Source organism: Oncorhynchus gorbuscha, unplaced genomic scaffold (assembly GCF_021184085.1).
Source record: "Oncorhynchus gorbuscha isolate QuinsamMale2020 ecotype Even-year unplaced genomic scaffold, OgorEven_v1.0 Un_scaffold_753, whole genome shotgun sequence".
NCBI lineage: Eukaryota > Metazoa > Chordata > Actinopteri > Salmoniformes > Salmonidae > Oncorhynchus > Oncorhynchus gorbuscha.
In genome coordinates, this window is record NW_025745548.1 from 128,078 (window position 1) to 145,000 (window position 16,923).

Genomic DNA, 16,923 nt, shown 5'->3' on the forward strand with positions numbered 1-16,923 from the left:
TTGCTCCTTTTTATTTCAGAGAGAGAAAGAGAGAAAGAGAGAGGGAGAGAGAGAGAGAGAGAGAGAGAGAGAGAGAGAGAGAGAGAGAGAGAGAGAGAGAGAGAGAGAGGAGAGGGAGGGAGGGAGAAAGCTAAGTGCCTGTGATGTAGATGAATTGTAAGCTGAAGTTGGTTTTGAGGCGTCAAGAATTGCAAACCCGACCGCGTCATCAGATCGCTGTTGGCCAATATTCAATATGATATAACGGACCACACTAATAAAGAAATGACCCCCCCCTCCCCATCTCCCCCCCCCCCCATCTTCCATTCAATAACACATATGTGTCTGTTTAATTAACGAGACTGATTTCTATAAACGACATTGCGCAGCTCAGCGGAGCGTAGGCGGTTATCTCGAGCTGGGTAGAGAGCTGTGCTTTCTCACCGACCTGAAAAACCAACCGACTCCAACTCGGATTTGTTCAAATCCTTTTTTGATTTTTTTAGGTGACAATGATGTTGGATTATATTATACTATACCTAGCCATTGACACATATATAAGTTGACCGCGTTGCTCACTTGTTTGTTGGTGAGTTTAGGAGTGATATATATGTGTGTGTGTGTGTGTGTGTGTGTGTGTGTGTGTGTGTGTGTGTGTGTGTGTGTGTGTGTGTGTGTGTGTGTGTGTGTGTGTGTGTGTGTGTGTGTGTGTGTGTGTGTGTGTGTGTGTGTGTGTGTGTGTGTGTGTGTGTGTGTGTGTAGTGTGTAGTGTGCGTGAATGTGAGTGTGTGTGCAACCTATGTGACGGAATCCCCATCCAGCCTTTAAGGAGCGGAGAGAGAGAGAGAGGAGGTGCGTGGACCGGTCCTCTCTCACTGCGGAACCCCGCGCGCTGAGCTGCCTGGACATTCCAACCTTTTTTTTGGTTGGATTCAAATTATGATTATTTTTTAAACCCTACGAATTTTTATATTAATTTTATTTTAGTTCATTTTTTTCCCTCGTCAAAAAACCGTTTCTGGTGTGTGTGTGTGTGGTAAATCGGGATCACTACCGTGAGGAATTTACCGTTTATCCCGGGGTGAAGAAAAACAGGTGGATTAATATATATATTTTTTATTTCAACGGATGTGTTTGCGGATGTGAGGCGTTGTGGCTCGCGCGGGGCGCTCAGATGGAGTAGAAGGTTGCGATGTCCTCTCGGCTTCTGGAGCGATGTGGCACATACAGCAGGTGAGTGACCACATAGATAGATACCCCTCAACGGGGGTTTTACAGATACCCCTCAACGGGGGTTTTATAGATACCCCTCAACGGGGGTTTTATAGATACCCCTCAACGGGGGTTTTATAGATACCCCTCAACGGGGGTTTTATAGATACCCCTCAACGGGGTTTTATAGATACCCCTCAACGGGGGTTTTATAGATACCCCTCAACGGGGGTTTTATAGATACCCCTCAACGGGGGTTTTATAGATACCCCTCAACGGGGGTTTTATAGATAATAATAATAATAATAATAAATGCATCAGCGGGTTTTTTAATTAATCTCCTTTTAAATAATCCATCACTATTTTGCGGGGGGGCGAATTCACATTTCAAGCGATACAACTGGACTCGGCGCTGACATGAATGGTATTGGGGTTTAAACACAAAAAAATCACCCCCCCCCCCACTTGTTCACTCCTAAAGTAGGCTAGAGTGGTGCTCCAAATCTCTGCCCCCCCCCTTTCCTTCCCCTCAGCCCCTCAGCAGCACCTCGCTGTAGGCTAGGCAGTACCCTGGGCTCGCTGTCTCTCTCTCTGCCCACCAACCTGCGGAATGCCCTACATAACAACATAACAACCAGACAAAACCCAGAAAATAAAACCGGAGACGTCGTGAGAGGGAATTATTTACTAGAGTTACCAGTGTCCCCCCGGGGTCTATAGCTCCAACATCAAATCAGACAGTAAGCTTTGTTAATTAAAACACCCGGGGTACAGATTGTGTGAGAAGGAAGGTGATTCGTGTTTTAGTCGTGTGAAAGAGAAACACAGTCAGTGAGGAACCGAGGCAGCCCTTCTACCTACGACGCATTTTGCGTCCTCTGTTTGGGAGTCATTCAATCTGGAGGAAACTGGGTAGCCTTGTTTTTTTGTTGCGTCTGTCCTGGTAACACAACAACACGGAATTTCATACAAACACACAGCGGTGTAATTGACGTATAATGACAAACACACAGCGGTGTAATTGACGTATAATGACAAACACACAGCGGTGTAATTGACGTATAATGTCGTTATTCTTTGTATTTATTTATCGGCAGACCAAGTTTGAACAGTTTGTTTGCTGGTTTGCTGACGCCGTGAGCACCGGAGCTTCGCGTGGGGGCGGACGGCTGCGGGGCCGTGGATCTATCGTTAAAGATGGTGACTGGGAGACCGAAGGGGCCTCAGCCACACCGACTCTACCGCCACAGCTCCGCATGGTGACACTGAAGGTATGTCCGCACTTCCGCCCGCCTGCTGCGGCCCGACAATACAGGAGAGGGATGAGGACTGGATATGTGGGTGTGTGTGACAGAGAGAGAGAGAGATAGTGTGTTTGCGTGCGCGCAGGCGAGAGGAGAGGGCTGTGTGTACGTGGCTCTGACTGTGTCCACCGCTAAGCGGAGCTGTTGTATAAACACTGTGTGTGTGTGTGTGTCAGCGGAGAGAGTTAGTGACGCTGCCTGATGAGACAAATCATCATGAATTCACATCTAAAAATCCCAGCTTTCAGCTTCAGCGCAACCAAGTCACGTTGTAGAAACACATTCCTCCTCTCTCCTCTCCTCTCCTCTCCTCTCCTCTCCTCTCCTCTCCTCTCCTCTCCTCTCCTCTCCTCTCCTCTCCTCTCCTCTCCTCTCCTCTCCTCTCCTCTCCTCTCCTCTTCGCTCCCCGCAGTCTCCTCTCCTCTCCTCTCCTCTTCTCTCCCCGCAGTCTCCTCTCCTCCTCTCCTCTCATCTCCTCTCTCTCCTCTCCTCTCCTCTCCTCTCCTCTCCTCCCTCTCCTCTCCTCTCCTCTCCTCCTCCCTCTCCTCCCTCTCCTCCCGCTCTCCTCTCCTCTCCTCTCCTCTCCTCTCCTCCTCCTCTCCTCTCCTCTCCTCTCCTCTCCTCTCCTCTCCTCTCCTCTCCTCTCCTCTCCTCCCCCTCTCCTCTCCTCTCCTCCTCTCCCTCTCCTCCTCTCCTCTCCTCCTCCTCTCCTCTCCTCTCCTCTCCTCTCCTCTCTCTCCTCCCTCTCCTCCTCCTCCCTCTCCTCTCCTCCCTCTCCTCCTCCTCCCTCTCCTCTCCTCTCTCTCCTCTCCTCTCCTCTCTCCTCTCCTCTCCTCTCCTCCTCCTCTCCTCTCCTCTCCTCCTCCTCTCCCTCTCCTCTCCTCCCCTCCTCCTCTCCTCTCCTCTCCTCCTCCTCCCTCTCCTCCCTCCCCTCCCCTCTCCACTCATCTCCTCTCCTCCCCCTCTCCTCCTCTCCTCTCCTCCCTCTCCCTCCCTCTCCTCTCCTCTCCCTCTCCTCTCCTCCTCCCTCTCCTCTCCTCTCCTCCTCTCTCTCTCCTCTCCTCTCCTCTCCTCTCCTCCCCTCCCCTCCCCTCTCCTCTCCTATCCTATCCTATCCTCTCCTATCCTCTCTCAGTGTATGTATGTGTAAGAGGCAGAACACAGAGGGCAGCCTGAGAGGTAAAACTCTATACACAACACACACTGTATTGTATGGTGTGTACAGTGCTTGACTTGAACTGAAATAGCTGCGGGTGATGTTTATATTTAGGTGCCTGAACTCCACAATATGTTTGAGATAATATTTTGTAAGAGGTGTAGGAAGTCAAGCTGTAGAAATGTTGAGGTTCAGTTCAGGTGAGATCCTGCCTAAGTCAAGCACTATGCTGGTATGTAACAGCTGTATCCTATCAGCCATGACCAGAGGTTAGAGGTTAGACCAGAGGTTAGAGGTTAGACCAGAGGTTAGAGGTTAGACCAGAGGTTAGAGGTTAGACCAGAGGTTAGAGGTTAGACCAGAGGTTAGAGGTCAGACCAGAGGTTAGAGGTTAGACCAGACGTTAGAGGTTAGACCAGAGGTTAGAGGTTAGACCAGACGTTAGAGGTTAGACCAGAGGTTAGAGGTTAGACCAGACGTTAGAGGTTAGACCAGAGGTTAGAGGTTAGACCAGAGGTTAGAGGTTAGACCAGAGGTTGGACCAGAGGTTAGAGGTAGGACCAGAGGTTAGAGATTAGACCAGAGGTTAGAGGTTAGACCAGAGGTTAGAGGTTAGACCAGAGGTTAGACCAGAGGTTTGAGTTTAGACCAGAGGTTGGATGTTAGACCAGAGGTTAGACCAGAGGTTAGACCAGAGGTTGGATGTTAGACCAGAGGTTAGAGGATAGAGGTTAGACCAGAGGTTAGAGATTAGACCAGAGGTTAGACCAGGGGTTAGAGTTTAGACCAGAGGTTAGAGGATAGAGGTTAGACCAGAGGGTAGACCAGGGGTTAGAGGTTAGACCAGAGGGTAAAGGATAGAGGTTAGAGGATAGAGGTTAGACCAGAGGTTAGACCAGAGGTTTGAGGTTAGACCAGAGGTTGGATGTTAGACCAGAGGTTAGAGGTTAGACCAGAGGTTAGACCAGAGGTTAGAGATTAGACCAGAGGTTAGACCAGGGGTTAGAGGTTAGACCAGAGGTTAGAGGATAGAGGTTAGACCAGAGGTTAGACCAGAGGTTTGAGGTTAGACCAGAGGTTGGACGTTAGACCAGGGGTTAGAGGTTAGACCAGGGGTTAGAGGTTAGACCAGGGGTTAAAGGCTAGACCAGAGGTTAGAGGTTAGACCAGAGATTAGACGAGAGATCAGAGGTTAGACCAGAGGTTAGACAGGGAATTAGTAGCTGGTTGAAATAGAACCTAAACTAGATTCATTCGTGGGCAGGTTTTACATCAGGGGTAGAAAACTAGATTCAGCCGTTGAACCTTTTACATCAGGGGTAGAAAACTAGATTCAGCCGTTGAACCTTTTACATAGGGGGTAGAAAACTAGATTCAGCCGTTGAACCTTTTACATCAGGGGTAGAAAACTAGATTCAGCCTTGGAACCTTTTACATCAGGGTTAGAAAACTAGATTCAGCCGTTGAACCTTTTACATCAGGGGTAGAAAACTAGATTCATCCGTGGAACCTTTTACATCAGGGGTAGAAAACTAGATTCAGCCTTGGGCAGATTTTACATCAGGGGTAGAAAACTAGATTCAGCCGTTGAACCCTTTACACCAGGGGTAGTGAACTAGATTCAGCCTTGCGCAGATTTTACATCAGGGGTAGAAAACTAGATTCAGCCGTGGGCAGATTTTACATCAGGGGTAGAAAACTAGATTCAGCCTTGGGCAGATTTTACATCGGGGTAGAAAACTAGATTCAGCCTTGGAACCTTTTACATCAGGGGTAGAAAACTAGATTCAGCCGTTGAACCTTTTACATCAGGGGTAGAAAACTAGATTCAGCCTTGGGCAGATTTTACATCAGGGGTAGAAAACTAAATTCAGCCGTGGGCAGATTTTACATCAGGGGTAGAAAACTAGATTCAGCCGTTGAACCTTTTACATCAGGGGTAGAAAACTAGATCCAGCCTTGGGCAGATTTTACATCAGGGGTAGAAAACTAGATTCAGCCATTGAACCTTTTACATCAGGGGTAGAAAACTAGATTCAGCCGTTGAACCTTTTACATCAGGGGTAGAAAACTAGATTCAGCCTTGGGCAGATTTTACATCAGGGGTAGAAAACTAGATTCAGCCGTTGAACCTTTTACATCAGGGGTAGAAAACTAGATTCAGCCTTGGGCAGATTTTACATCAGGGGTAGAAAACTAGATTCAGCCGTTGAACCTTTTACATCAGGGGTAGAAAACTAGATTCAGCCGTTGAACCTTTTACATCAGGGTTAGAAAACTAGATTCAGCCGTTGAACCTTTTACATCAGGGGTAGAAAACTAGATTCAGCCTTGGGCAGATTTTACATCAGGGGTAGAAAACTAGATTCAGCCGTTGAACCTTTTACATCAGGGGTAGAAAACTAGATTCAGCCTTGGGCAGATTTTACATCAGGGGTAGAAAACTAGATTCAGCCGTTGAACCTTTTACATCAGGGGTAGAAAACTAGATTCAGCCGTTGAACCTTTTACATCAGGGTTAGAAAACTAGATTCAGCCGTTGAACCTTTTACATCAGGGGTAGAAAACTCGATTCAGCCTTGGGCAGATTTTACATCAGGGGTAGAAAACTAGATTCAGCCGTTGAACCTTTTACATCAGGGGTAGAAAACTAGATTCAGCCGTTGAACCTTTTACATCAGGGGTAGAAATTGACGCCCAATCAGAGGATCAGAGGATCTATTTCAAAACAACATTAATTCCCTTGATGTTAGAGGTTAGAGGTTAGACCAGAGGTTAGAGGTTAGACCAGAGGTTAGACCAGTGGTTGGAGGTTAGGTTACACAGCAAATTGACGCCCAATCAGAGGATCTATTTCAAAATAACATGAATTCCCTTGATGTTAGAGGTTAGAGGTTAGACCAGAGGTTAGAGGTTAGACCAGAGGTTGGAGGTTAGGTTACACAGTAAATTGACGCCCAATCAGAGGATCTATTTCAAAATAACAATAATTCCCTTGATGTTAGAGGTTAGAGGTTAGACCAGAGGTTAGAGGTTAGACCAGAGGTTGGAGGTTAGGTTACACAGCAAATTGACGCCCAATCAGAGGATCTATTTCAAAATAACATTAATTCCCTTGATGTTAGAGGTTAGAGGTTAGACCAGAGGTTAGAGGTTAGACCAGAGGTTGGAGGTTAGGTTACACAGTAAATTGACGCCAAATCAGAGGATCTATTTCAAAATAACAATAATTCCCTTGATGTTAGAGGTTAGAGGTTAGACCAGAGGTTAGACCAGAGGTTAGAGGTTAGACCAGAGGTTGGAGGTTAGGTTACACAGTAAATTGATAATCAATAATTCCTTCCCTTGATGACGCTGAGACACCATGACATCACAGGGTTTTAATGCCTGGGAAAACTGCACGTTGTTTTTAAAGTCTTTTCTTGACCCCAAACTAAAATCCCGTGTTGCTGACCCCTATCTGACCCCTGTCTGACCCCTGTCTGACCCTTGTCTTACATGCTGATTTAAACAGCTGGTCTATTCTCACTGCTCACATCCTGTGTGTGTTTAGCTGTGTGTGTGTGTGTAGCTGTGTGTGTGTAGCTGTGTGTGTGTGTGTAGCTGTGAGTGTGTAGATATGTGTGTAGCTGTGTGTGTAGCTGTGTGTGTGTAGCTGTATGTGTGTAGCTGTTTGTGTGTAGCTGTGTGTGTGTGTAGCTGTGTGTGTGTGTGTAGCTGTGCGTGTGTAGCTGTGTGTGTCTGTCTGTGTGTGTGTGTAGCTGTGTGTGTGTAGCTGTGTGTGTCCGTCTGTGTGTGTGTAGCTGTGTGTGTGTAGCTGTGTGTGTCTGTCTGTGTGTGTAGCTGTGTGTGTGTGTAGCTGTGCGTGTGTAGATATGTGTGTAGCTGTGTGTGTGTAGCTGTGTGTGTAGCTGTTTGTGTGTAGCTGTTTGTGTGTAGCTGTGTGTGTGTAGCTGTGTGTGCGTAGCTGTTTGTGTGTAGCTGTGTGTGTGTAGCTGTGTGTGTGTAGCTGTGTGTGTGTGTAGATATGTGTGTAGCTGTGTGTGTGTAGCTGTGTTTGTGTGTAGCTATGTGTGTGTAGCTGTGTTTGTGTGTAGCTGTGTGTGTGTAGCTGTGTGTGTGTGTGTAGATATGTGTGTAGCTGTGTGTGTGTAGCTGTGTGTGTAGTCAAGCATTAAGAGTAAAATCTCTCCTTTCCTCCTTCCCTCTCCCTCTCCCTCACCCCTAACCCCAACCAACCATCCCCTCCTCTTGTCTACTCTTCCAAACACGCACGCACACACGCACGCACGCACGCACACACACACACACACACACACACACACACACACACACACACAACCCCAAAGTGGCAGAAGTGACTGTTTTGTAGCTTACTGAAGTATTTATGTGGAAAAAGCCACTAGGCTCTTTAACTAGCTGCTGCTCTGCTCTGCCTGGTGGGGGGACTGGAGAACAGACTTGGTGTTTTTAGGAATAAAACACACACATACACACACACATGGAGGTATCATCATGCCCAATGAAATTAAACTGAGGTGCCACATTTATAATATTTGGTAAATATACAAGACACGCAAATCATGAAGCTATTGAGTTATCTGTCAGCTCCCCCTCATCACACTGAGACAGCAGCTGGTTCCTGTCTTCAGTGGTCCAATACCAAGGGACTGTCAGGACCCGGTTACGAACCCGGGTCTCCGGAGTGAGAAACAGTCACTTAACCAACTGAGCCACGAATAGTCAGCAGAACCCAGAAGATGAGGCAGACACAGCAGCACTTGAGACGGTGTATTTAATGAAGTAAAAAGTGAAGTTCTTCAGGAAAACATGTAACTCCACAACCTCAAAAGGAATTCCACAAGAACAAAGGTAATCCTCCAAGACAAAAAAGGTAAATCCACAAGGTGGAAGGTAAAGCACAAAAAGCCTCAAAAGATACTCAAAAAACAAACAAACAAGAACAAAAAACAGAATTCCACAAGAGAGTCCACCGGGATCAACAAGAGTTCACAGAGTACTAGGGCTGGGTGCTAACATACAAACACAGAGCAAAGAACAGAGGGAAAACAAAGGGTTTAAATACAATCAGGGGAAACGAGGCACAGGTGCAAATAATAATGGGGATCAAGGGAAAACAAAAGGTCAAAAGGCACAATGGGGGCATCTAGTGACCAAAAACCGGAACAACCCTGGCCAATTCCTGACAGGGACGTTGTGGTTCCTGTCTTCAGTGGTCCAATACCAAGGGACGAGGTGGTTCCTGTCTTCCGTCAGTGGTCCAATACCAAGGGAAGAGGTGGTTCCTGTCTTCAGTGGTCCAATACCAAGGGAAGAGGTGGTTCCTGTCTTCAGTGGTCCAATACCAAGGGACGTTATGGTTCCTGTCTTCAGTGGTCCAATACCAAGGGACGTTGTGGTTCCAGTCTTCAGTAGTCCAATACCAAGGGACGTTATGGTTCCTGTCTTCAGTGGTCCAATGCCAAGGGACGTTATGGTTCCTGTCTTCAGTGGTCCAATACCAAGGGACGTTATGGTTCCTGTCTTCAGTGGTCCAATACCAAGGGACGTTATGGTTCCTGTCTTCAGTGGTCCAATACCAAGAGACGAGGTGGTTCCTGTCTTCAGTGGTCCAATACCAAGGGACGTCATGGTTCCTGTCTTCAGTGTTAGCTCTCTGTGTAGATCCAAGGGCCAGCCGTGCTGCCCTGTTCTGGTGATAGTGTTGTTTAAGAAGGTAGAAACTAGGGCCTGTAGGACCTGCCTTGTTGATAGTGTTGTTAAGAAGGTAGAAACTAGAGCCTGTAGGACCTGCCTTGTTGATAGTGTTGTTAAGAAGGTAGAAACTAGGGCCTGTAGGACCTGCCTTGTTGATAGTGTTGTTAAGAAGGTAGAAACTAGGACCTGTAGGACCAACCTTGTTGATAGTGTTGTTAAGAAGGTAGAAACTAGGACCTGCCTTGTTGATAGTGTTGTTAAGAAGGTAGAAACTAGAGCCTGTAGGACCTGCCTTGTTGATAGTGTTGTTAAGAAGGTAGAAACTAGAGCCTGTAGGACCTGCCTTGTTGATAGTGTTGTTAAGAAGGTAGAAACTAGGGCCTGTAGGACCTGCCTTGTTGATAGTGTTGTTAAGAAGGTAGAAACTAGGTCCTGTAGGACCTGCTTTGTTGATAGTGCTGTTAAGGTAGAAACTAGGGCCTGTAGGACCTGCCTTGTTGATAGTGTTGAAGGTAGAAACTAGGGCCTGTAGGACCTGCCTTGTTGATAGTGTTGTTAAGAAGGTAGAAACTAGGACCTGTAGGACCTGCCTTGTTGATAGTGTTGTTAAGAAGGTAGAAACTAGGACCTGCCTTGTTGATAGTGTTGTTAAGAAGGTAGAAACTAGGACCTGCCTTGTTGATAGTGTTGTTAAGAAGGCAGAGCAGCACATTTATTATGGACAGACTTCTCCCCATCTCAGAGCAGTGCTTTATTATGGACAGACTTCTCCCCATCTCAGAGCAGTGCTTTATTATGGACAGACTTCTCCCCATCTCAGATCAGTGCTTTATTATGGACAGACTTCTCCCCATCTTAGATACTGTTGTATCAACATGTTTTGACCATGACAGTTTTACAATCCAGGGTTACTCCAAGCAGTTCAGTCACCTCAACTTGCTCAATTTCAATTTCCACATTCATCATTACAAGACGTAGTTGAGGTTTATCCTCGACATTGTTGATACACCACAATGACTGTTTCAACTGTTCTACACTCACTTTTACAGAGTTCTAAATTACAATGCTTGTCCTTCATAATTTGATCAGATATACTTGGATGTTTCGTGTCAGCGTTTGTTGCTGGCATGTCATGCCTTAGTTTGCTAATCTTGCCAATGATGGAAAGCATTAAAGTAGTTGGCAATATTCAGTGGGTTTTTGTGATGAATGAATCTGATTCACTGAACGATGAAGCTGAATTTGCCTTTTTCTCTTGTTGCCCAAAACTTCATTTAAGGTTTAAAAAGCTTTTTAATATCATTTTTTAATATCATTTATCTTTGTTTCATAGTCACATGATTTCTCAATCTGCACTACCTTTGCCAATCGGTTGTGCAGACAGACCTATTTGTCATTCCTTTTGCCTCATCCTTCTCAACCATAAAAAAAAATGTTTCAATTCCTCATCAATCCACGTGGATTTAACCGTTTCTACAGTCCTTTTCTTAATGGCTCGTTAGTAACTGGGATAAGCAATTTCATTGATGTGTCAAGTGCAGCGTCTGGTTGCTCGTCATTACACACCACAGACCAGCAGCGTCTGGTTGCTCGTCATTACACACCACAGACCAGCAGCGTCTGGTTGCTCCTCATTACACACCACAGACCAGCAGCGTCTGGTTGCTCGTCATTACACACCACAGACCAGCAGCGTCTGGTTGCTCCTCATTACACACCACAGACCAGCAGCGTCTGGTTGCTCGTCATTACACACCACAGACCAGCAGCGTCTGGTTGCTCGTCATTACACACCACAGACCAGCAGCGTCTGGTTGCTCGTCATTACACACCACAGACCAGCAGCGTCTGGTTGCTCCTCATTACACACCACAGACCAGCAGCGTCTGGTTGCTCCTCATTACACACCACAGACCAGCAGCGTCTGGTTGCTCCTCATTACACACCACGGACCAACAAATATTATTTACATCATCAACATAGGAATCCCCACAAACAATTGTATGACCTCTTATATAGAACATTAGGCCCAGCCTTTTGGAACTTTGGTTTTCCTAGACATGGCTCCTATATTGTGATCACTACATCTGATGAATCTGGATACTGCTTTAAAACCCATTTCTGCAGCATTAGTAAAGATATGATCAAACCATGTTGATGATTTAATTCCTCTACTGTTTGTAACTACCCTGGTAGGTTGATTGATAACCAGGTTGCAGGCACTGGTTACAGTTTGAAGCTTTTGCTTGAGTAGGCAGTTTGATGATAGCCAGTCGTTATTTAAATCACCCAGAAAATATACTTCCCTGTTGATATCACAAACATTATCAGGCACTTCACACATATTATCCAGATAGTGACTGTTAGCAATTGGTGGTCTATAGCAGCTTCCCACCAGAATGGGCTTTAGGGGAGGCAGATGAACCTGTAGCCATATGACTTCAACAGTATTTAACATTATCCAGATACTGACTGTTAACACTTGGTCTATAGCAGCTTCCCACCAGAATGGGCTTTAGGTGAGGCAGATGAACCTGTAGCCATATTACTTCAACAGTATTTAACATGAGATCCTCTCTAAGCTTTACAGGAATGTGGTTCTGAATATAAACAGCAGCACCTCCACCTTTGGCATTTCTGTCTCTTCTGTAGATGTTATAACCTTGTATTTCTACCACTGTATCATCAAAGGTATTATCTCAGTGAGTTTGAGAGATCAGTCAGAATATGAATGTAATTTGTATTGCTACCACTGTATCATCAAAGGTATTATCTCAGTGAGTTTCAGAGATCAGTCATAATATGCACATCATCTGTTACAAGCAAGTTAATGACTTTATGGACCTTGTTTCTTAAGCTACATATGTTAACGTGGGCTATTTGTTTAAGCACTTTTCTGGGATGCTTGCTTGTTTTCATTGCTTTATTGGGAAACTTAGCAGAAGTAGACATGCTCATGTTATTTATGTTATTTATGCTAGTGCAGGTTGAGCTGCACACGGTGAACTTCCTACTCAGTACACACTACCTCAGTGCTAACAGTATAACTCTGGTTCATAGGCACATGATTACTGCATTCAGTAGCTGTAGGATCAGCAGAGGTAGACATGCTCATGTTATTTATGTTAGTGCAGGTTGAGCTGCACACGGTGAACTTCCTACTCAGTACACACTACCTCAGTGCTAACAGTATAACTCTGGTTCATAGGCACATGATTACTGCATTCAGTAGCTGTAGGATCAGCAGAGGGGCATTCAGGTCAGTTAGAGGGACATAAATGAGGTTCCTTACATTGTGTCTTCCAACACCCCCTAGTGTAATGTACATTTGCTGAAGCATTGTGACAAGTCAGCGACACAATGGTAGAGATTAACTGAGCCATTGGGCCATTGATAAGTCATTGTCTCAACTTTATAATGGGCTTTTTATTTATTTATTTTTATTTCACCTTTATTTAACCAGGTAGGCTAGTTGAGAACACCTTTATTTAACCAGGTAGGCTAGTTGAGAACACCTTTATTTAACCAGGTAGGCTAGTTGAGAACACCTTTATTTAACCAGGTAGGCTAGTTGAGAACACCTTTATTTAACCCGGTAGGCTAGTTGAGAACACCTTTATTTAACCAGGTAGGCTAGTTGAGAACACCTTTATTTAACCAGGTAGGCTAGTTGAGAACACCTTTATTTAACCCGGTAGGCTAGTTGAGAACAAGTTCTCATTTGCAACTGCGACCTGGCCAAGATAAAGCATAGCAGTGTGAACAGACAACACAGAGTTACACATGGAGTAAACAATTAACAAGTCAATAACACAGTAGAAAAAATAGGGGAGTCTATATACAATGTGTGCAAAAGGCATGAGGAGGTAGGCGAATAATTACAATATTGCAGATTAACACTGGAGTGATAAATGATCATGTACAGGTAGAGATATTGGTGTGCAAAAGAGCAGAAAAGTAAATAAATAAAAACTGTGGGGATGAGGTAGGTGAAAATGGGTGTGCTATTTACCAATAGATTATGTACAGCTGCAGCGATCGGTTAGCTGCTCAGCTAGCTGATGTTTGAAGTTGGTGAGGGAGATAAAAGTCTCCAACTTCAGCGATTTTTGCAATTCGTTCCAGTCACAGGCAGCAGAGTACTGGAACGAAAGGCGGCCGAATGAGGTGTTGGCTTTAGGGATGATCAATGAGATACACCTGCTGGAGCGCGTGCTACGGATGGGTGTTGCCAAAGTGACCAGTGAGCTGAGATAAGGCGGAGCTTTGCCTAGCATAGCCTTGTAGATGACCTGAAGCCAGTGGGTCTGGCGACGAATATGTAGCGAGGGCCAGCCGACTAGAGCATACAAGTCGCAGTGGTGGGTAGTATAAGGTGCTTTAGTGACAAAACGGATGGCACTGTGATAAATTGCATCCAGTTTGCTGAGTAGAGTGTTGGAAGCAATTTTGTAGATGACGTCGCCGAAGGCAAGGATCGGTAGGATAGTCAGTTTTACTAGGGTAAGCTTGGCAGCGTGAGTGAAGGAGGCTTTGTTGCGGAATAGAAAGCCGATTCTTGATTTGATTTTCGATTGGAGATGTTTGATATGGGTCTGGAAGGAGAGTTTGCAGTCTAGCCAGACACCTAGGTACTTATAGGTGTCCACATATTCAAGGTCGGAGCCATCCAGTGTGGTGATGCTAGTCGGGCATGCGGGTGCAGGCAGCGATCGGTTGAAAAGCATGCATTTGGTTTTACTAGCGTTTAAGAGCAGTTGGAGGCCACGGAAGGAGTGTTGTATGGCATTGAAGCTCGATTGGAGGTTAGATAGCACAGTGTCCAATGACGGGCCGAAAGTGTATACAATGGTGTCGTCTGCGTAGAGGTGGATCAGGGAATCGCCCGCAGCAAGAGCAACATCATTGATATATACAGAGAAAAGAGTCGGCCCGAGAATTGAACCCTGTGGCACCCCCATAGAGACTGCCAGAGGACCGGACAACATGCCCTCCGATTTGACACACTGAACTCTGTCTGCAAAGTAATTGGTGAACCAGGCAAGGCAGTCATCCGAAAAACCGAGGCTACTGAGTCTGCCGATAAGAATATGGTGATTGACAGAGTCGAAAGCCTTGGCAAGGTCGATGAAGACGGCTGCACAGTACTGTCTTTTATCGATGGCGGTTATGATGTCGTTTAGTACCTTGAGTGTGGCTGAGGTGCACCCGTGACCGGCTCGGAAACCGGATTGCATAGCGGAGAAGGTATGGTGGGATTCGAGATGGTCAGTCACCTGTTTGTTGACTTGGCTTTCGAAGACCTTAGATAGGCAGGGCAGGATGGATATAGGTCTGTAACAGTTTGGGTCCAGGGTGTCACCCCCTGAACAGTTGCATATCGCGGGGACTGTTCGATGCTATTGCAGTCCGCTGAGACTGAGACTGGGTGGTTATAATGAGACTGGGTGGTTATAATGAGACTGGGTGGTTATAATGAGACTGGGTGGTTATAATGGGCTTGAGACTGGGTGGTTATAATGAGACTGGGTGGTTATAATGAGACTGGGTGGTTATAATGAGACTGGGTGGTTATAATGAGACTGGGTGGTTATAATGAGACTGGGTGGTTATAATTAGACTGGGTGGTTATAATGAGACTGGGTGGTTATAATTAGACTGGGTGGTTATAATGAGACTGGGTGGTTATAATGAGACTGGGTGGTTATAATTAGACTGGGTGGTTATAATGAGACTGGGTGGTTATAATGGGCTTGAGACTGGGTGGTTATAATGAGACTGGGTGGTTATAATGAGACTGGGTGGTTATAATTAGACTGGGTGGTTATAATGAGACTGGGTGGTTATAATTAGACTGGGTGGTTATAATGAGACTGGGTGGTTATAATGAGACTGGGTGGTTATAATTAGACTGGGTGGTTATAATGAGACTGGGTGGTTATAATGGGCTTGAGACTGGGTGGTTATAATGAGATTGGGTGGTTATAATGAGACTGGGTGGTTATAATGAGACTGGGTGGTTATAACATTTTGTTGTGGTTCGACGAGAACATTTACATTTTTACCAAGCCGGAGTACACCAATACCAGTGAGTGTCCCGAGAGAGAGGCGCGAGCGAACAGCATCGGTATACCATACCAATACACCATACCAATACACCATACCAATACACCATAACAGAGAGAGAGGCGCGAGCGAACAGCATCGGTACACCATACCAATACACCATAACAGAGAGAGAGGCGCGAGCGAACAGCATCGGTACACCATACCAATACACCATAACAGAGAGAGAGGCGCGAGCGAACAGCATCGGTATACCATACCAATACACCATACCAATACACCATACCAATACACCATACCAATACACCATAACAGAGAGAGAGGTGCGAGCGAACAGCATCGGTATACCATACCAATACACCATACCAATACACCATACCAATACACCATAACAGAGAGAGAGGCGCGAGCGAACAGAATCGGTATACCATACCAATACACCATACCAATACACCATACCAATACACCATACCAATACACCATAACAGAGAGAGAGTGCGAGCGAACAGCATCGGTATACCATACCAATACACCATACCAATACACCATACCAATACACCATAACAGAGAGAGAGGCGCGAGCGAACAGAATCGGTATACCATACCAATACACCATACCAATACACCATACCAATACACCATACCAATACACCATACCAATACACCATACCAATACACCATACCAATACACCATACCAATACACCATACCAATACACCATACCAATACACCATACCAATACACCATACCAATACACCATAACAATACACCATACCAATACACCATACCAATACACCATACCAATACACCATAACAGAGAGAGAGGCGTGTCTGAGCGAAATTATTATGATTATGACGAACGTCCTGCTTCCTACAGGAAGTGATTGTTTCAAACAGTGTCTGGATTATGACGAACGTCCTGCTTCCTACAGGAAGTGATTGTTTCAAACAGTGTCTGGATTATGACGAACTTCCTACAGGAAGTGATTGTTTCAAACAGTGTCTGGATTATGACGAACGTCTGCTTCCTACAGGAAGTGATTGCTTCAAACAGTGTCTGTATTGTAAAAGGTCATTAAAAGGTCATGTTATTAAAAGTGAAATGACAGGTCTCTGCTAGACAACACAGACATCAGATATCATTCTACATGTCGGTCTATGATTACAACCCCTAGGCTATAAAACAACTAACTCTATAGGAAATGACTGTAGTAGGGACTCGTGCCTTTTAGCGATGAAGCTAACACTATCATTAGTTAGCGTAGCGGTGGCTAATAGCCCGTCGGCTAGTGCTGACGCTAACGCTATGGGAAATGACTACGAGCGGTTGCTAATGTCTGTTAGCGTAGCGGTGGCTAATAGCGTTGCACGGGAATTGAGTGTAAACGGGGGGGACCCATCGGCTAGTGCTGACGCTAACGCTATGGGAAGTGACTACGAGCGGTTGCTAATGTCTGTTAGCATAGCGCTGATATGCTATTAACTCCAC

At 45.6% G+C, this 16,923-nt stretch overlaps 1 protein-coding gene across 1 annotated transcript in view; it reads left to right on the plus strand.

The window, feature by feature from the left end:
• Positions 1-741: 741 nt before the first annotated feature.
• LOC124019176 (glutamate receptor ionotropic, NMDA 2A-like) overlaps positions 742-16,923 on the plus strand; it is a 180,435-nt gene continuing 164,253 nt past the window's right edge. The window contains exons 1-2 of the mRNA XM_046334564.1: positions 742-1,212; positions 2,289-2,462. Coding sequence (XP_046190520.1) covers positions 1,195-1,212; positions 2,289-2,462 — 192 coding nt within the window. The 5' untranslated portion in view covers positions 742-1,194. The remainder of the gene's footprint in view (positions 1,213-2,288; positions 2,463-16,923) is intronic.